The sequence below is a fragment of the Pipistrellus hanaki genome (genome assembly GCF_964339955.1).
Source record: "Pipistrellus hanaki genome assembly, chromosome: 10".
Lineage (NCBI taxonomy): Eukaryota > Metazoa > Chordata > Mammalia > Chiroptera > Vespertilionidae > Pipistrellus > Pipistrellus hanaki.
Genome location: NC_140512.1, coordinates 7,041,560 through 7,062,293, shown reverse-complemented (window position 1 = coordinate 7,062,293; position 20,734 = coordinate 7,041,560). Strand labels below are relative to the sequence as shown.

The 20,734-nt window shown below is 37.7% G+C and overlaps 2 protein-coding genes across 5 annotated transcripts in view; one reads left to right on the top strand and one right to left on the bottom strand.

Annotated features, from left to right (window-relative positions):
• The window catches only part of JAZF1 (JAZF zinc finger 1), a 283,712-nt gene extending 279,093 nt beyond the window's left edge, over positions 1-4,619 (top strand). Inside the window, exons 5-6 of one of the 3 annotated variants that reach the window (XR_014796087.1) lie at positions 2,205-2,482; positions 4,332-4,619. Coding sequence is in view for 1 of the 3 variants with exons in the window: in XM_084896406.1 (XP_084752532.1) it covers positions 2,205-2,381 (177 nt within the window). In the remaining 2 variants the exon portion in view is untranslated. Of the gene's footprint in view, positions 1-2,204 lie in introns of all 3 variants that reach the window. The other 2 variants (XM_084896406.1, XM_084896408.1) reach the window with 2 other exon arrangements.
• A 717-nt stretch (positions 4,620-5,336) lies between these two features.
• The window catches only part of TAX1BP1 (Tax1 binding protein 1), a 56,356-nt gene continuing 40,958 nt past the window's right edge, over positions 5,337-20,734 (bottom strand). Inside the window, exons 15-18 of one of the 2 annotated variants that reach the window (XM_084896399.1) lie at positions 11,951-12,134; positions 11,462-11,610; positions 7,006-7,088; positions 5,337-6,429 (exon numbers count right to left, since the gene is read on the bottom strand). In XM_084896399.1, coding sequence (XP_084752525.1) covers positions 6,228-6,429; positions 7,006-7,088; positions 11,462-11,610; positions 11,951-12,134 — 618 coding nt within the window. In that variant the 3' untranslated portion in view covers positions 5,337-6,227. The remainder of the gene's footprint in view (positions 6,430-7,005; positions 7,089-11,461; positions 11,611-11,950; positions 12,135-20,734) is intronic. The other variant, XM_084896400.1, reaches the window with a different exon arrangement.

Below are 20,734 nucleotides of genomic sequence, written 5' to 3'. Positions count from 1 at the left end.
TGAAAATTTTAAATGACAGCAAGAGAAAAAGGTGGTAAGGTAGGCCTGAAGTTCTTGGGCCATGTGTTTCCAAGTGCGGCTTGTTTTCCCAGATCAATAGGGCTGATGTATGGAGTTGGCGGTTTTCCTCACAGTCTCACAGCCAGACACGCACCACCATGTACATATCACAGTGGGGAGCACAGAACCTGGGTCTGTCTGGTGAGCGCCGATCTGGCTTTGTGTTGGGCTGGCTTTGGTAATTTGATTTCAAAGCTTCCCTCGCCTAATTACTGTAAAAACTCAGGCTGGGATGGAGAGGGTGTGATCCTGTTGGACGTGGCTATGCCTTTTTGCTTCCTGGCCCAATGTTTATTATTAGTCCTGGGTTCCCTGACAAGGTGCACGTGGTCCTGCTGGGCAGGTGTAAGAAAGACTCTTCTTGTAACAAGTTCCCTGGGAGAACAAGGACAGGAGATGTTGTAATAGCCCTCCATCCATAGAAGGGACCCTAGGAGGTGCTCAGTATCTGAGCTAATAAACAGGCTCTGAGGCAGGCAAATGCATTTGTGAGCCAGGAGACTGCCTAACGTGTTGTTACTATTACTTGGAAAGTTGATCTTTCTCTAATGGTCATAAAACTGTATTAACTCTTCCTCTTTCAAATAGCTTAAGCCCATTGCCTTGCATGGTTCTGGGCTGCCTGGCTCCAGCTGGGAGTTCTCACCTGGGTCTCTCGCGGCTGCAGCAAGGTACCAGTGGGGCTAGAGCTGGAAGTTGGCTTCCTTCCACGCCTGGGCATCTGGTGGGGTGGCTGGGCCGGCAGGGGACTGACGGCATATCTACCCTTGTAATGGTTTTAACGGGTCTGATTCTGCCATTGTCCCACTGCAGTGAGCTCTTATCCCTTTAGAAGACTAGTGAGGTGCTTCCTCGCCCTACACATGGGGATCGATGCAGGAGGGCCAAGAGCAGGTAGGTGTTCAGGGCAGAGGGTCCTTGTGATTCGACTCACTGGACAACCTTCAGACTCCGAGCACCACCACCTGGCCACTATTTGGCACCCTTGGGCTCAACGAAGTCAAGCAGGATTCTCTACCAAAACCTTTTAAAGGTACCAGTGAGCATGTGAAACTCTGAGGAAATGTAAGTAGAATTAACCACCGTTTAATGGCAACTCTCAACTCAACTCCTGCCAGAGGAACTGCGTATTCCAACCAGTTCATTCACTAAATACCAGACTGCTAGATGCTCATGGAACAGCAGGGGAGAGTTCGTCCCCTTCTCTGGGAGCTCGCCAAGGGCCGCTTGTGAAGACAGAGCAGACTGTGCCAGAGCGCTCTGGCTGGGTATAGGACCGGGCGCAGTGGGACCAGATTTAGAAACGGCCTACTCCGGTGATCTGTGCTCAACAACTTTGTTTCAGGTCCTCTCTCTTCCCTCTTGGTCCCTAATCTGGCAACAGCTGGCAGGAATTTTCCAAGACTTGTGCTCTAGTATCACCTCTGTCATTTCTTCTTAAATCTTCCACTCAAGTGCCCTAAGCCCATTTATTCACATCTAATGGGATGAGCAGTAGTAGGTGTTAATCTGTAGTGATCCTAGCCATGGAGTCTTACATAGAGTATACCGACAAGCGAGCAAAACCAATTGCAGAACACATAGACATTTTGTGTGCCATGTGAGATCTGCAGGCCAGTTTGAAGTCTAGGGCTCTTCGTCTGCTCCATGGTCCGTACTGTGAACATGGCGCTCCCACCATGGCAGACACTCTGACTTCTCGCAGAGTAGAGCACGGACAGGAATTCCAGTAAGGTAGGACCAGCACACAGCCGCCATTTTATACACATCTTGAAGGCTACTGCCCTGCCCAGTTTTCTTCCTTTCTAGCTTTTTTTTTTTTTTTTTTTTTTTTTGGAGGGGGGTTGGGGGGAAGAGAGGGTTGGAGCAGCCTGAGGATATTTTTATATAACTGCCCATTGTTAGCTTCCTTCAGAGTAGGAAAATGCAGAGAGTTGTGTTTCTATATAGCCTCTGAGTCTCAAACACATACTTTATATACAACAGGAAGTCAGTCCTCTCATTTGCAGAGTGAGGCGCGTCTGAATTACCTTGAGGTAGCTGTGGGGGTGACCCCATGTGCACAGCTGCATCCGAGAGCACACTGAGGACGGACAATATAGGCCTCCATCTAACAGGTGATATTATTTCTGTCTTCTCCACAGAATGTGAATGGCATAAAGTACCATGCTAAGAATGGTCACAGAACACAGATTCGTGTCCGCAAACCATTCAAATGTCGTTGTGGTAAGAGTTATAAGACAGCTCAGGGCCTGCGGCACCACACAATCAATTTCCACCCCCCGGTGTCGGCTGAGATTATCAGGAAGATGCAGCAATAACACGCTGGTCATAACTGTGCCAAGGAATCCTCACCAGCAGTTGCTGATTTTGAAAACAGCCACCTTTTTTCAGGGGAAGCATTCGGCCACCCTTTAAAGAAGTAAATGCATGCTTTAAATTTTTTCTGTAATTTTGGAATGATGTATCTTTGTAGAGTTAATGATTTTGTACATTTGCACATGTAATCATCATATCCATTTTCATTACTTTGATATAAGGTGCTAAAAAAAAGCTCTAGGTTCTCAGCACATTTCCCCCAAAACAAATATGGTGGAGGGCATGTCGCATATTGTTCAGTTGTATAGCAGTTGGGGAGGAGGGGCTGGCACAGAGGTTTGCTTCCCCGCCCCCAAGATTTGTAGTGTGACTGAGGTTTTTTCAACACATCAACTCACTATGTTCAAAACCAAAATAATACCTTCATTATCAAACTGGTTATCATGCCTTACATAATGGAGTTAGTATTTGTGAGTAGAAAGACTTTAGGTAATGGAAATATAAATTAAGAAAGAATGTTTAACATATGCTAAAAATATTTTCATATTTAAATAACATACATAAAAAAGTATGCTTTTCTGTGTTTTATATTATCTTGCAAGTCCTTTTGCCCTTTAAAAAGCTGAAAATCTTGCCATCTGACTTACCAATTATTTTAGTGTTATAAATGGCATTTTTGTATAATAGTCTGTTCAGTTCACTCATTAATTTAACACATTTATTGAGTGCAAGGGATTCAATTTATGTCTATTGATACTTGCAGAACAAGATACCAATTTAGTGAAATAGGTTTCCCTGAAATCTGTTAGGAAACATTTTGAAATACGTACAAATTTTTGTGTGAAATTTATTTCTATCTTCATCTTTAGGTGAAGTTTTAAAGCACTTTGTAGTTCTCTATTGCCAACAGATTTAATGTTTTATGTGTTGCCAATTCTTACAACCACTGCCCTAACAAACCTGTGGGTTACAATAAGAAAATTCCAAGCATGGTTCAAAGGGGAACATTTTTGTTAGGCCCCTACTGCCTCCTCTTCATGTTCCTTGTTTTTAGACTATAAAGGCACTTTTCCTATCACATTATACATGTCTATGTTCCACTGGAAACGTCTGTTTAGCTTTATAAAACAATTTGCCGAAATGAAATTGAGCCTTATTGAGAATTAAGTGCTTTCTTGCAGCAGGTGGTCAAAGAATGACTAATATATGGCCCGTTAGAATAACCTACGTCTGGACCATTCCTGAAGTTTTTCTCACCAACAATACTATCATGCCTTGAGTGTTCTTTTCTCCTAAGTGCTATTCCTTGAACATGAGTTTACCAGTTGCCTAATTATACAATAAAAATTGCTTTGATGTGGCCAACTGCTCACAAAACTGGTGAGTCGCAAACTTGCATTGCTTACAAAATAACTTTCTTCCCATGTTTGTTAGCCAGATGAGTAAGCTTCTATATTCTTAAGTTGTGAATCCCTCATAATGAGGGATTTAAGTATTTATAAAGACACTGCCCTTTAAATATCTCCTCAGATCTCTGAAGCATGGTCTTGGTCCTGAAATACAGTGCTATTCTGAATATTGGAAAGGGTGATCCAGACAGAAAAGCCATTGGTTGTGCATAAGAAAGCCCTACTGCCTATTTCACATTTACCTGTAATTGACCAAATTTTTTTTAGGCCATCAGTTATTTAGCTTTTGCTCTTTCTAGTGCAAGAAATCGCAGGCTGGATCAGCAGTTCAACAGCTAAACAGCCATAAAATAGTCATTGTGCATGTTAACATTTCTTTCAACTATAAAACAAATTCCAACTTCTACTTGCTTATTCATTGTGACAGTATTACTAAAGATAAGGATGGGAATATTTTGTTATACCGTGTATAGTGAATGTATTGTACTGTGTCTGTGAAAACTGTGCTTTAAATTATATTTTCATATGTTTTGTTTGGGACAGAGCACATTAAGTTTGAAAGCGACAGAGGTTTTAGAACTGAAGGCAACTTGAATCAAAATCCTGTCAAGAAAAGCTGCTTATAAATGTAAATGAAATCACATTTTAAATAAACTGTCTCTGGCCCAAAATAAACATGGCTCTTGATTTTCACTAGCATCCATCAGGAAAAGCCAGTACCAAGTTCACAGAAACTGCCTCCTCAGTGCCTTGTTCTACCTTAGGCTGCCTTTCCTTCCTCCCGCCCAACATCCCAGGATTCAGCATGTAGAGTTTAATTTTTTGCTTAATGTTTGCCTAAAAACAGCACATCAAAATATGGGAGGCTAAAGTGATACACTATTTTACTTTGAGATGGCAACACCACTCTAGCAATGCAGCAATTAGAGAATCAGTAAGAATTCAACTCAGCAATTAACTACTATATAACTACGTATTGTTTTGACCTACTGATCCTTTATCCAACATAGAATACACAAAGTTCACTCAGAACATTCACCAAGAAAGACAGAGCATGGTCTGAGAACATGCTTTGTATATCAATATTTCTCTGAAACATTCTGCTTATCCTGTGACCTTCAGGAAGCCAAAATATGGAGTTCCCTGAACATCTGGTTCCCTAGACTAAAAGACCTTTTTAAAGGAATTCCAACAACAGACAAATTCTGCTCCTGGACACAGCCATCAGTCCTCCACTCCCCAACTGGGCTACTGAAGCATGCACAAATTCCGCAACTAGAAACATACAGATGTATGATCAAGTTCATATGCTGCACCCAAATGCAACCACACTGAGTGATAACATCTCACATAGCTAATTTGTTTTGGACAAGCTTGAGTATTTTCAGCAGCAGCAGAATAAAAAAAACAATACTTTAAATTCTTAATAATGATTGATTAAAAGAGAAATACAGTTCAGAAAACATTTTAAAAATTCCGACTAAAAAAGATGTTCAAGATAATACTTAATGAAAACCGATCACAAATAAATTTGACAATAAAATCACCTCCAAAAATGTGTCCTCTTTAATATTAATGAGAATACTATACATGGCAGAAATACAACTTATTTACATAGTACATTTTTAATCACAGAATGTTATTTCAAAATTATATCTAATTAGGAAACTGTGGAAAAGGATACATTTTCTGTGATTTTATGCCACAAACATCACTAGGTAGTAGATCATATAATATGAAACAATTGTACAACATACCTTGTTCCATTTTCCCATTGGATAGAAATATAACTTTAAGATGGCTTAAACATAACTGTTCAGGCTATTCTAAAAAAATTTAGTCACAAAATTAGTAAAATATGCCTTCCCTTAATTCCTAAAGCAAAATAACTTCAAATATGAAAAGAATATTTGCCATACTGCAAGCATATGTGATCTCATTCTAAACAGAGCTCCATTTCTTAAGAGGCTTAAAAAAAATCATTTCATGGGCTAAGTTATGCAAATTTCTGTATTGAAAAAAGAATTACTTTGCAAGACTATTATGATAAATGCTTTTTATTATTACATAATATTTAGTAGTCATGCTCAACCAACAAGTTCAACAGAAACTTGTATTCTGCTAAATAATTAACTATAATATTTTTTTCCCAATGCAGTAACATTAGAATAATCCTTGTTTCCTTTAGTCATATCATTTTACAAACGGGAAATAAATGAAAATACAAACACCCAAGAACTTCTTTTCTTAAGCAGGTAAGATTAAAAGAGGTTAAAATTATATTTGATTCACCTCAATCCTAGTAACACTAAACTCAAAGTAGATCTTGGTCAGAGTACAGGAGAGGTGCACAGAAGTGATTACCTGTGGGCTCCTAGTGGTCTATTTGAGATGATTTTTTTAAACTGCCTAACTGTATTAACTCAAAACAAAAAGTAACTAATCAAAATTTAAAACATTCTGATCAAAATGGGTCTGCACATGTCTTTCAAACCCTTGCTGGTCATAGTCAGGAGGGAACTGCTCGCTGCACATTGGGCACACCTTCCAGTGACTTTCAACATGTTCTTCAAATTTGCATTGATCATAGTTGGGAGGGAACATTAATTCACAGAGGGGACACTTCTTGTGAACATCAAAGCTTAAAGAAACAGGAAAATGAAAGAATTACATATTTCTAATATATATCCAACAACAGTATTCTTCAGAATATGATAAGGCTATATTTATCTAGTTAAGCTGATATTCATACTAAACAATTTACCTTGAAAGTCTTCAGTTACTCCAGAAACCTGCTTCTAAATGGTTGCTACTGACAACTGTGTAAACCATTTATAAAGTCTCTAAATTTATTTTCACATTTAGATCGACAAAGAAAACCTTTTTCATTCAAGTCCCCCAAATATAATTACATTATGTGAAATGAGGCTTAGTGACAAGAATTCAATTTTTAACCAAAAATGCTACTGATAAACCTATCAAAAATTAATACATCTTATTCCAACAGTGTTCATTTGAGCGTGTCCATAGCACTGGTTCTCAAAGGATTTTGTGCATAAGCATCACCAAGAAGGCATGTTAAAACACCAAGAGTTTTAAGTTCAGAAGGAATGAAGTAGGTCCCTAATCACATGCATTTCTAACAAGATGGCAGAAACCAAACTTAGAGAGTCATGTTCTATTAATTCACATTTTACATAAGAAAGAGAAAAATTACCTGGAATCAAAGCAGAAGCCTGTTCCATGCCCATGCAAATGCTGGCTTGGAGGATCAGGAGCAGTGGGCACATTCTCATCCTCCTAACAAAAAATAATTTAGCAACTTTTTAAGAAGTGAAACAAACAAGTTTTTTAATTCAATCAAGCATAGTATAAAGAAAATAAGGCTGCACTTTTTAAATTTTCACTTCTATTACGAATTAGATATTCAAAGTACAATTTTTTACAGAATATTTCACCGTGGATGAAGTGTTGCCGTCCTGAAATAAAAAGCAGTATTTAGTGGAATGGAGAGTATGCCACACCTGTATGTGTGAATGCAATAGAGATCAGGAGACTTTTTTGAACCTACATGTAGGTAACTTTCTTTTTATGATTCCATAAAAATCTTAACACTGCATTATTTTTTCCTGTTACTCTCGTTTAGTAACTTAATCTGCAAGACAGTATCTTCTTTGACAACTTACATTCATTGCAAAATATACAGAAATTATAAATAAAAATTAATTAAATCTGAGAGGAAACCAAGATGGCGGCATAGGTAAACGCTTAACTGCAGCCTCACACGACAATTTCAAAAAATATAAAGTGGACATTATCCAGAACTACAGTAAAGTTGACTGACTGGAAATTCTACAACTAGAAGGAAAGAGAAAACCAGAAGGAAAATCAGAGAAGCTGTAAAAGCCTATGGAGACATAGTGTGCACGTGGGGAGAGGACGGAGCCAAAGAGGAGGGGCAGCTGAGTGCCTGGTTGGCATTCCCTAGTGGGAAGGAGATAAAAGCTCCGGACTGTGCTGAACCCCAGTTCCGACTGCACTGAACCCCAGTTATGAGTGAGACCCTGGAGTCCCAGGCTCATACAGAGGGATTCCAGGCTGTAAGGCGGAAACTCAGGGAGCGCCGAAAGGCAGAGCCCCAGAGTGGCGCACATTGTGCATAGAGGAGGGACTGTTGACTGTGCTGCTGGATTGCCCTAGGGGGAAGGAAACAAAAGCTCCGGACTGCACTGAACCCCACTTCCAACTGCACTGAACTCCAGTTCCGGACTTATTGGGGGAGAGACTAGAATGTCCGGTAGTGGGCGAAACTCGAGGGCACCTTTCTCTCAGAGACGCTTGCAGCGAGTACCAAAGAACACTGAGGAACAGTGAGACTCAGGAACCTCATAGGGTGGGGCTGACAGGAAGCCAAGGCTGCAGGCTCCACCCTGAAACTCTGCCCCATCCAAGCTGAGCACAGAGGCTTTTGAATAAGGCTGTCTCCTGGCATAGACACAGCTGATCCTCAGAGCCAATTGTCCTGGAGGTCAGTTCCTCCCAGTGATACCAACAACAATTAAGACTTAACTACAAAAGACTGTATACACAGTCCACAAAGGGGTGCACCAAAAGGTACCACCTCAAATAACTGGGAGGCTGACCCACTGAACCATATAGGACACCTTAACCAACTCAGAGAAGCAGTGAAAAATGCCGAGACAAGGAAACAGATCACAAACGAAAGAAATGGAGGACCAAAAGCGACTGGATATAGAGTTCAAAACCATGCTTATAAGGTTTTTCAAGAATTTCCTAGAAAAGGCGGGTAAAATAAATGAGACTTGCGAGGATATGAAAAGGGGTCAACTAGAAATAAAGAACACATTGTCTGAAATAAAAAATATTATAGAGTCCTAAAAACAGAATGGAAGATTGCAAGAATCAAGTCAAAGATTTGGAACATAAAGAACCGGAGGACACTCCTCTGCAGAAGCAAGAAGACAAGAGAATCCAGAAAGTTTAAGATAGCGTAAGAAACCTCTGGGACAACTTCAAGCGAACCAACATCAGAATTATGGGGGTCCCAGAAGATGAGAGAGATACCGAAATCATATTGAAAGAAATAGTGAAAGAAAACTTCCCCCACCTGGGGAAAGAAATAGACTTACAAGTCCAGGAAGTACACAGAACCCCAAACAAAAAGAGCCCAAAGAGGACCACACCAAGACAAATCATAATTAAAATTCCAAAAGCAAAAGACAAAGAGAGAATATTAAAAGCAGCAAGAGAAAAGCAGGTAGTTACCTATAAAGGAGCACCCATACGATTGTCAGCTGATTTCCCAACAGAAACCATGCAGGCCAGACGGGAATGGCAAGAAATATTCAAGGTGATGAATAACAAGAACCTACAGTCAAAAATACTCTACCCAGCAAAGCTATCACTCAGAATCGAAGGCCAGATAAAGAGCTTCACTAATAAAAAAAAAACTAAAGGAGTTCATCACCGCCAAACCAGAATTATATGATTTGCTGAAGGGGGTTCTTTAGGAAGAGGAAGAAAATAGATAAAAATTATGAACAACAAATATGTAACTATCAACAAATGAATCTAAAAATGAAACATGTCAATTACAAAAAGATGCCACTTATGAGGTAGTGAGATGCTCAAGATGCCCTGAAGGGAGAAAGTTTGGGAACCTTTGCTTTAGCCTGTTTGATTGATAATTGATAGATGGTTGAAAATCACAGCTTCTATAAGCCAAAGTGATGTGGCTCAAATCCTGACTATACCTCACCAGCAGTGTGATGTGAAGCAAGCCAGTTAAGCTGGCTCACAATGCCTCTCAATAGAAACAGGAACAGCTCCTCACAGGACTGCTACAAAGAACAAATAAGTGAATATATTTAGAAAGCTAAATATTAGCTGGCAAAAGAGCTATAGAAATGTTTGTTGCCATCACCATCATGACAACTTTGTTAGTTATTGCTATTGCAATTATTAAGTAAGAGGTAGTCATAAAAGGTTTTTGATCCGATAGCTGACCACCATTTCTAGTATAGGAGGAGATATGGCAGGAACAGGCCATTAAGAGTGGTCCACCTCAACCCTGACTCAAAGATGCTGGGTCCTGTGGCTGTTTATCACTCCAGGGAACAGAACCAAAGAAAAGGAACAGGTCAACTCAAACCTGTTTTCTATATTCTAACTAAAATTACTCAAATACTTTAGTTGCAATTGTTTTTTTGTTTGTTTTAATGACAAAAATATTTTTATATGAAGGTCGGAATGTACATAAAAATAAATTTCTGTGTAATGCAAAAAATCTTATTGCAAAATATAATTACCCCAAGGTGTGCCTATTAAGAGCCCTTCCATCTCGTTACCAAATCTAATAAGCATGTCAGCAAATGAGCACAAGCCTCTAACACTGCTTCTCATGGGTTTGCAGAAGGGCAAAGCACACAGATCAGAAAGAACATTCTGCTAATTAAACTGAAGCAGATGACTACGGGAGAGAAGGGCTTGTCACATGTAACATCTGTGCCAAGAACGATCAGATTAAATATGCAAAGTGTGAAATAAAGGTTTGAAAAAGCAGTAAGATGATACTCTAAACCTTAAATAGGCTACAGAAGTTCTGACAGTTTTCCTAATTATTCCCAGTAATGGACACAGGAGGTCAAAAGGCAGAAGAGAGAAATACATTTTTCTCCATTATGAGTGTTGAGCACTAGGGCTAAAATCATGTCTGTCTGAACACTGATCAGTTTCTGCAAAGGTTAATAGCAATTAAATGCAGCAAACTAGATTAAATGAGAAACAGGTCATGATACCACTGTACTTGCAAAGATCACAATAAAGCATTTCTTTTAAATTCTTATTAATGCATAAGAAATTCAGAAGGAGCTGCTATGAGGGAAAGAACCTATTTATTAAATAAAGAAATCCCTTAAATGAAATAAAAAGAGACACACTACATAAACTAATTTAATTATCAGTATTGTGTTGTTGAGAGATTAGATACTAACAATGTCTAAAAGAAAATTTCTCTGAAAAAGAATACATATGCTTCCCTCTTTTTTTTTTTTTTTAGCTAAATAGAGTCCACCTTAAAATTTAAAGTAAATTATAAGTGCTAAAATGAAAAGATGCACACTACAGCATAATATCATAATACTTTGCTTCTTCCAGTCTACTACATCTGCATCAAAGGATTAAATTACTTCATAAAAAATAAGATTAAACTATATGTGACTATACTTAATACTGTACTGTATATTTGAAGATTGCTAAGAGTACATCTTATGTTCTAATAACAAGGGGGAAAACTGAAAAACAAATGTCATTAGACTAATGGTGATCATTTCACAATATATACAAATACTAAATTATCATGTATATACCCGAAACTAATATATTGTCATATGTCAATTTTAATTAAACTTTTTGTTAACATTTTCAGGTCAGTCTCCAAACTTACTATTTTATTTTAGTATAAATCCTAAAGTATAAATATGAAGCATATTAAAGGCTCGTCTTTCAAATCTAAATACAAGCAGGCTTTTTAAAAAATCAAGTAATCATGTGTACACACAAGAACATATTTTCTCAAGACACCCATGACCACATAACTCTCTATGTAGGAGAGAAAAAAAGGGACAGGCTCAGAAAATGGAAATTCAATTTACTTTACTATCCTCGGGGTCTTCTAAACCATCAGGCCGACTAAGGTTTCGAGCAGGCTGGCTGCAGACAACATTATCTTCCAGGCCCCAAGAGGGTACTCTCACAGGTGGCCTTTGGATTTCATCTGGGTAAAAAGCACCATCTGCTCCATCTGAAAAAAATGTTTTGCAAGGGAAGGGTAAAAGCTGGTACTAAAATTAGAATTGCTGTGTATAGCTATGACAAACAATATAAAAAAACATTTTAGTGCATCAAAAAAATATATTTTTAACCCAAGTGACTCAAAATAAGAACTGTATGCAATAAACAGATTATTCATTCATGGCATATCACTTTGGGATGAAGCCAGTAAGTGTTAAACATTAAAACTACTCATTATAATGTTTCTATTAGAATTGACTGTATCAGTAGTTCTCTAATCCCACAAATATATAAACAAAACCAAAGTCCTCCAAATTCAGCTAACCCCAAACTAAAAATATTGTAATAACCTCTTGTCTCCTGTGTTGCATAAGGATTACCATATTGCAGAACTGGTTGTGTATGTGGTACTGCAGAAACATGACCATTTTGCTCTGAGCATGTGTTGAGCCCCTGTGAGATCTGCTGAGGACTCCGGGAATTCTGACCTTCCATGTTCCCTTCTGCTTGGTTTTCCAGAGTCCTTTTAAGTTCCTAAAATTAACAAAAACAAAGGCAAATAGACAAAGTAATCAAATACTTTATAACAAGGGCAGCATTAAATATTTAGCCAAAATATATCTGTAAAATTATTTCCCTATTACAGTAGTTCCCCCTTATCCATTTTTCTTTCTGTGGTTTAGTTACCCATGGTCAACCACTATCTAAAATATTCAATAATGTTTTAGATAGTAAACAATACTTAAGATTTAAATTGCACATGATAAAATCTCATTCATCCTGTTCTGTACTGCCTAGTACAAGAATCATTTCTTTCTAGCATATCCACTGCCGACATTAGACACTTAGTAGCCGTCTTGGTTATTAGAATGTTATGGTAGTGCAGTGCTTGTGTTCAAGTAATCCTTACTTTACTTAATAATGGCTCCAAACTTTACCACAGAAATATGGGTATAGGAAACAACTATCACTATCTATCTATCTATCTATCTATCTATCTATCTATCTATCTATGCCTAAGCGATCTTTATGACCAAACGACCAGTTGCTATGACAAGCACTGACCACCAGGAGGCAGACACTCAACGCTAAAGTTGCCCCCTGGTGGTGAGTGCGCTCCCAAGGCCAACCTCTTGCAGTCCCTCCCCCCAGCCAGCCAGGCCCAGGGACCCCACCCATGCACGAATTCATGCACCGGGCCTCTCAGTATATAATATAGGCTTCAACACTATCCAAAGTTCAGGTATCCACTGGGGTCTTTGTATGTACCCCTCGAGGACAAGTGGACAGACTACTGTAATTTAAAGTGTACACTTAGGAAGGTTGGTGATAAACTTCTCATGAATGCCTCTTCCACATGTAACAAAATCAGAAAGCAGAATAAAGCCTAATAAATTTTAAAATTTATTGGTGCCAAGAAAGTGCCCTTTTTATTGAGCTGAGGGAAAACTGAATTTCTTAAAAGCAGTTATTAATAATCAAAAGCCAAAAAGCCACCCCATATAATTCCCCTAGTAAATCCTATCAAACAATTAAGAAATTTATTTGTTAAATACTAATTCAGGTGGGAGGGGGATACTACATGATGACTTAGTGGGTTTGTCACAAGAAGCAAATTTAGTTTAACATCCAAAAATCAATGTAATTTACCATGTTCACAGGCCTAAGGAATAAAACATATTTCCATAGATGCAGATGAAATATTTTACAAAATTCAAGTCATTCATGACTTAAAAAATAAAAACCAGTTTGGCTCATTGGCTAGAGCGTCGGCCTGCGGACTGAAGGGTCCCGGGTTCGATCCCGGTCAAGGGCATGTACTTTGGTTGCGGGCACATCCCCAATAGGGGGTGTGCGATCGATGATTCTCTCTCATCGATGTTTCTAACTCTCTATCCCTCTCTCTTCCTCTCTGTAAAAAAATCAATATATATAAAAAAATAAAAATAAAAATCTCAACAAAAATCTATATAAAAAGGAGTTTCCTAGTCTGATAAAAGACATCTATAAAACCTCTAGTTAACCTTAATGGGGTAAAACGAAATGATACTACCTACGATCAATATTGGAAGGTTGTCTGCTTTCACCACTTCTATTCAACACTGTACTGAAGATTCTTTTTTTTTTTAATTGATTTTTTACAGAGAGGAAGGGAGTGGGATAGAGAGCTAGAAACATCGATGAGAGAGAAACATCGACCAGCTGCCTCCTGCACGCCCCCTACTGGGGATGTGCCCACAACCAAGGTACCTGCCCTTGACTGGAATTGAACCCGGGACCTTTAGTCTGCAGACCGACACTCTATCCACTGAGCCAAACCGGTTTTAGCTGTACTGGAGATTAAAATCAGTGGATTAAGGCAGACAGATTGGAAAGAAGAAGTAATACTATATTCACAGATGTTTTGATCATAGAAAATTCTAATGAATCTATTAAAACTAGAAGAATGAGTAAATTTATTAGCACGGTGAGTAGTACACGTGGTCAATATGTAAAATAAATTCTATTTCTACACATAAGTAACACACAACTTAAAAAGGAAAATTTTGCCAAAACTGGTTGGCTCGGTGGATAGAGTATCGGCCTACGGACTGCAGGGTCCTACGAATGATTCCTTTCAAGGGCATGTGCCTTGGTTGCGGGCACATCTCCGGTAGGGGGTGTGCAGGAGGCAGCTGATCGATGTTTCTCTCTCATCCATGTTTCTAACTCTCTATCCCTCTCTCTCCCTCTCTGTAAAAAAAAAAAAAATCAATAAAATATTTTTAAATAGGAAATTTTTTTATAATTCCATTTATATTAGCATCAATAAAATTTACTTAGAAATAAATTTCCTGAAAGATTTGCAAAGCCTATACATTAAAAACAAGCATTACTGAAAGAAATTAAAGAGAGCTTCAACAAATAGAAAAATATACCGCATCCATGAACAGAAAACTTAATATTTTAGGCTTTTAATTCCCTACACATTGATCTATAGATTCAATGCATTCCCAATCACAAATCCTCTGAGGCATCTGTATAAACTGACAAGCTGATTTCTAAAACATAGGGGGGGGAAAAAAAAAAAATCACAAAGGCCCTGAAATAGGCCCTTCTCTAAAAGCAGAACAAAGTTGGAAGGCAACCTGATTTCAAGACTTATTACAAAGCTATAGTAATCAAGAGAATATAGTATTGGTATGAAGATAATCGTAGATCAGGGGTTGGCAAATTTTTTCCCATAAACTGTCATATACTAGATATTTTCAGCCTGTAGGACACAGGGTCTCTCTGTGAAAACTATTCAAATCTACCAGGATCCCTAAGTGATGGGCATGGCCATGTGCTAGTATACGTTATTTAAAAAAAAAAAAAAAAAAAAAAAAAGCCACAAGACTTATTTGGCTTGTAAGCCTTAATTTGTGACCCCTGATATAAACCTTTTCTATTAACAGAACAGAATCCAAAAATATACCTATGCTTTTAGTCAATTAATTTTCAAGAAGATACAAAAGTAATTGAATGGAGATAAAAATGGTCTCTTAAACATATGATGCTAAAAAACTGGGTAACTGTATACAAATAAACCAATTTGGACTATATCGTACCATATCCAAAATTTAGTTTTAAATACATGATATTTGAAATAAAGCTAAAAGTATAACTACTGGAAGGAAAATCTTCGTAAACCTTGAGCTATGGAAAATTTTAAGATAGGACACATAGCATGAATCTCTAAGAAAAATACTGCTAAACTGTACAACTTCTAAAGTAAAAACTATTGCTCTTCAAAATATATATTTTTTAAAAGGAAAAGGCAAGTCACAAATTAGAAGAATATATTTCCAAAATATATAACAAAGGAATTGTATTTGGAATATATAAAAAAAATTTAAAACAAAATATAACCAAGAAAGAAACAACCAATTAAAAAATAGGTAAAAGATCTGAACAAACATTTCACAAAAGAATATATACAAATAGATTCTTATATGTTCTTACAGAATATATAAAATTATTATAAATATAAGCACATGAAAAGATGCTCAACATCACTAGTTATCAGGAAAATTAAAATTAAAACTAAAACCACAATGAATTAACACTACACACCCACTAGAATGACTAAAATTAAAAACTGACAATACCAAGTATTAGTGAGGCTATGGAGCAATGGAATGCTCATCCAATGAAGTTAAAATGCAAAATTATACAGCCATACTGAAGAATTTGGCTGTTTCTTAAAAAGAGACACCATATAAGCCAGGAATTCCTAGGTATCTACTCAAAAAAATAACTATGTCCACAAAAATTACTGTATGTGAATGTTCATAGCACCATTATTCATAATAGCAAAGTAATCCAAATGTCTATCAGCTGATAAAAGAATTAATATCTGTGAACTGGTTAATGGTTCAATTCTGCATGTTTCATTTATATGAAATGCTAGAAAAGGTCACACTATATGGCAAAAGACAGCAGATCAGTGGTTGTCTTGGACTGGGGGTTGCTGGAGGAGTAGATTGCAAATGAGCATGAGGAATTTTGTACAGTAATGGAAACATCCTATAATTTGAATCTAATGGTAATTATAGAACTATGTATTTGCCAAAAACTTATCAAATTGCACATAAAATGTATTTATTTTATTACATGTAAATTGTCTTTTAAAAAAATCAAACACAAATATACATTAATAATGGAAATAAAAAATTTCACCTGTAAAGTAAAATTAAGCTGATTTTGTTGACTGTCATCCCTTGGGAGTAGAGATAAGACTCTATGTTAACTAATTTTTTTTTTTAAATATATTTTATTGATTTTTTACAGAGAGGAAGGGAGAGAGATAGAGAGCTAGAAACGTCGATGAGAGAGAAACATCGACCAGCTGCCTCTTGCACACCCCCTACCGGGGATGTGCCCGCAACCAACGCACATGCCCTTGACTGGAATCGAACCTGGGACCCTTCAGTCCGCAGACCGAGGCTCTACCACTGAGCCAAACCGGCTTCGGCTATGTTAACTAATTTTTATCTATATAAATGTTCTTAAAATGGAATAACCCATCTTTGAGAAGACTGACAAACACAAAAAATGCAAGTCAATTTAGGTGTGAGAAGAAATACAGGAATTAAAAGTTCCTCCAAGTGGCTCTTTTGAAGTTGATTGGAACGTTGTTCCACACACCAAACGGTTGGGGGTTCGATTTCCAATCAGGGTGCATACCTAGGTTACAGGCTGGATTCTCAATTGGGGCATGATTGGAGTGGGAGGCAACTGATAGATGTTCTCTCCATCCACCCCCTTAAAAATCAGTAAAAACATACACTTGGGTGAGGATGATTTCTTTTTTAAGTTCCTCCTAAACACATAAAAAGTACAGAAGACATGTGTAACATTTTGCAGGATTGGTAAGTACATGATATAGACAGAGCATAGGATGAAGAGTAGGAGAGATGCATGAGAACTAAAAAGACAGGTTGGGGGCCAAATGTGCCAAATCTATGTCATGCAGTTTACTACAATGGGCCTAATAGTTCTTTGAACAATAACAACATGGTAAAATGGTCTTTGTAAGGTTAATCTAGCAAAGCTATACTGAGCAAAGTTGGGGGGGGGGGGGGGGGGAAGAGAGAGGATGGAGCATGACATCAGACTGACCTAATTTGGTCATCAGTTCCAACACCAGTTACCCTGAGAAACTTACCTTCTCCAAGCCTCAGGACTACTGAGAAATGCAGGGAGTGTTTAGAACACAACAGTCTCTCAATAGAAGCTCCCTTATCTCCTGCTATGATTCAAAATTCGCAAACATGCTATTTCTAGTAACTCAGAATTGTGAGTAGAAAAAAAAAGAGAAAGAAAAAAAATATTTCAAAGATGATTTGAGAAAATAGAAAAAGGATACAAAAACAGCAAAAAAGTTAGAGATAAAATACTTCTGCAAAAGTTTAGGCAAATTAATTAGAGGAGTATGGTTTAAGTTATTCTGTGGGCAAACAATAAACTACTTAAATGGAGTCAAGGGTTTCATCAAAGACTTATATGCAAGCACTGGTACAGTCGAGCAACTTCATTGAGAGTTCTGACCTAATAAAGCGTTTACTCTAAATTAATATCCTCTCCTCTACCATAAAAAATACATAAATCCTCCACAAGTAGGATGCAGGGTAAGAAAAGGACCAGTAATAAGCAGCTTGGACTTCTCATGGGGGAAACTGGAGGCGGGAAAGAGACAGCCAAAATAGTTATGGTTAGGTTGTTTGGCAAATGTGAAGTCTCAACTCTGAACTTAAGATTCTTAAAATTGCATTCACAACACCCCTGCCCCCAAAGTTCATGTTTAGAATTCAGGAGATCCATAAACTTAGACGGGAGGGAAATTTTATATAATTTCGCTAACTTCTGACTGACATTTAGCATTTTCTTTATGAATGTATGGTGGTCTATGTTATTTTTATAAGATCATTTCTTCAGGGTCATTATTTAATCATCATGCTATTATTGCATTTCAGTAGAAATGCTATATTTCTACTAATCTATAATAATAAAGGTATAATATGCTAATTAGACCAACAGCCAAATGACCTTCCAGTCATCCTTCTGGACAAGCCGGGCTGCAAGGGCCAAGGCAAGGCACCGCGGCTGCAAGGGCCAAGGCAAGGCACCGCGGCTGCAAAGGCCAACCTCCTTGCACAAATATCATGCATCGGGCCTCTAATGATTCATACTAATAAGTGTGTGTGTGTGTGTGTGTGTATTTACATATATATATATATTTTTTTTATGTTTTTATTTATGAAATACGTATGTAAAATATCTAAAAATAAAGTGTGGTGACTGCTTCTAGCATCATCTCTAAGTATATGTGCTTAAAAGTTAGGTTTCTTATTACTAGCAATCATGGAAGTGAGACCGCAGAGCCACCTGCACCTGGGGTCCCAAGGACACAGCTGGCAGAAGAAACACCAGATAAGCCAACCACAAGAATGTCACCACCCTCCATTCCCTGCTCAAAAATAATGGCAGAGTTTTATCTTCCAACTGCTTGCTTCTCCTACCCTAACCTGGAAAATTCCACAGCCCGTCTTCTCATGAAAGCCTGCTTTGTCCCCAGCTTATAAAAGCAGCCACACAGAGCCAGCCCGAGCCAGTTCATGGCCTGCCTTTCTTCTGCGCTGCCACCTTGTACTCGAGAATAATCTTAATAAATCTGTCTGGAAATTTCTCTAGGCCTCCTCTTCATTTCTCTCTTGGGGAACCCAAGAACCCAAATGTTGGTAACAAAAGTAAATACGTATTTCAAATAGCTGCCTTAAGCATTCAAATATACATATCCAACTTATCACATCTGATTCAATCACCATTTTAAATCTACAATACAGCTGACCAAAACTTATGCCAAAAATAAAATTTTTCTTACTCTACACTTGCGTTCCTATGGCATTAATTATCCTTAATACACTATTTAATCACAACAGTCTTTTTTTAACCCACTTGCCATTTTGTGTTACCACACACTGAAAGTGAAAGAGAGGAAGGGGGAGAGAAAACTAATGCGAAGTTAACACAGGAACACAATATACTGAGAGCCTAGTGGACAAAAACAAAACAAAAAACTGCTAACAATCTTGAATTCTATTGTATTTGTACTAGGTTTCCTTCTCATAGTGGTATGGTGCAAGCAATTCTGAAACTTATTTTACATGGATTACTGGATTTAGCAAATAAATAGATATGTTGACATGGCTTGGCACCAGGATTCTCACTGTGGATGAGGTGTACAATAGCAATCTAGGAAGGCAAGGAAGAACCCTGTGAGCCTGGACTGTAACTCATCTAAAATGTCCATGTTTCCTAGTTCTGTCCACTAGAAGAATCTACAAGCAATAAACACAAGTAAAAATGTGCACACCTAGGTCATTGCTTTGATTTCTAACTACCATTTCTCATTAGTAAGGAATCACACACAACTCCTTGAGGAAATAACTGCTTTCAGAGTGAGACCAGAGCTTTTTTTTCCTTTTTTTTAAAATAAAATAATAGCCAATCCAAAGATGAGGTAAGAAATGTAGAAGATGAGCTAGACTATCTTGCAGTGCTGAAAAGAAATGAAGTGCTCAAAAAACAGCAGCATTCTTTTGATACCTAGACATATCAGAAAACAGTTTGAAGGTGCCTTCCTACCAAATCTAAGACTATGTGAACATCAAATTAAGAACAGCAACAAATCCTAATCCACTGACTAAAAAAGAGTTTAAACTGATTATTATCAGGTAGGAAAGCAGGAAGGTAGGTACACAGAGAGGGACAGACACAGGCGCTCAAAAAAATTAAAAAGACATATATGCATACATACATACATACATATACAGACTTTGATATAAAAAAATCAATTTGGATTCTGTCTCCAATTCCTGGCACAAGTCCTAAAACTCTTGGAATTTACTGAATCATAAGAGTGTCTTGTTAATAACAAGTCCTTTTAAACTTTAGACCACCCTAAATTCATGCAAACAAGATGACTACTGGTGGACTCTCAGATAGATTCATAGGAGGGGCTCGTCAGCAGAAGGACTAAGCATATTATAGAGAGCTAGAAATTTTAGGACTTACCAGGAATGGGAGGGAAGTGAAGACGGAGTTAAATTATTTTGCCAATAATTTAATCATATTGTGTACTGAGACGCCATATTAAAAGCATTTACACTAGCTTTGGGGAGCTTCCAGTTGATGAACACATCATTATGCTAAGAGTGCCACATGCCTGACAAGAGAGCTCTCCATCCTCACCTTACTATATGCTTCTCTTCCACTTGGCTGTTTTTGAGCTGTGCCCTTTACAAAACAACTTTGTAATAATCATAAGTAGTATTTTCCTGAGTTCTATAATTCATTCTAGCAAAATATCAATGGGAGAATAGGGAGCAGTTAGGGCTGAACCCTTAACTGGGTCTGCAATAACTTGAATAGTTGGTGTCAAAGATTAACTGAATTTGTAGTTATCCAAGTTGACTGATGTCAGAGAATTGTTGCTAGAACATGAATGAGGGCAAAGGAAGGTTCTTCCTCATTATATTATAGAATGCCAAGGGACACACAGGAAGGAAAGTGATGGATTTTAAAAATCATAATTTTGCAACTATCACAGT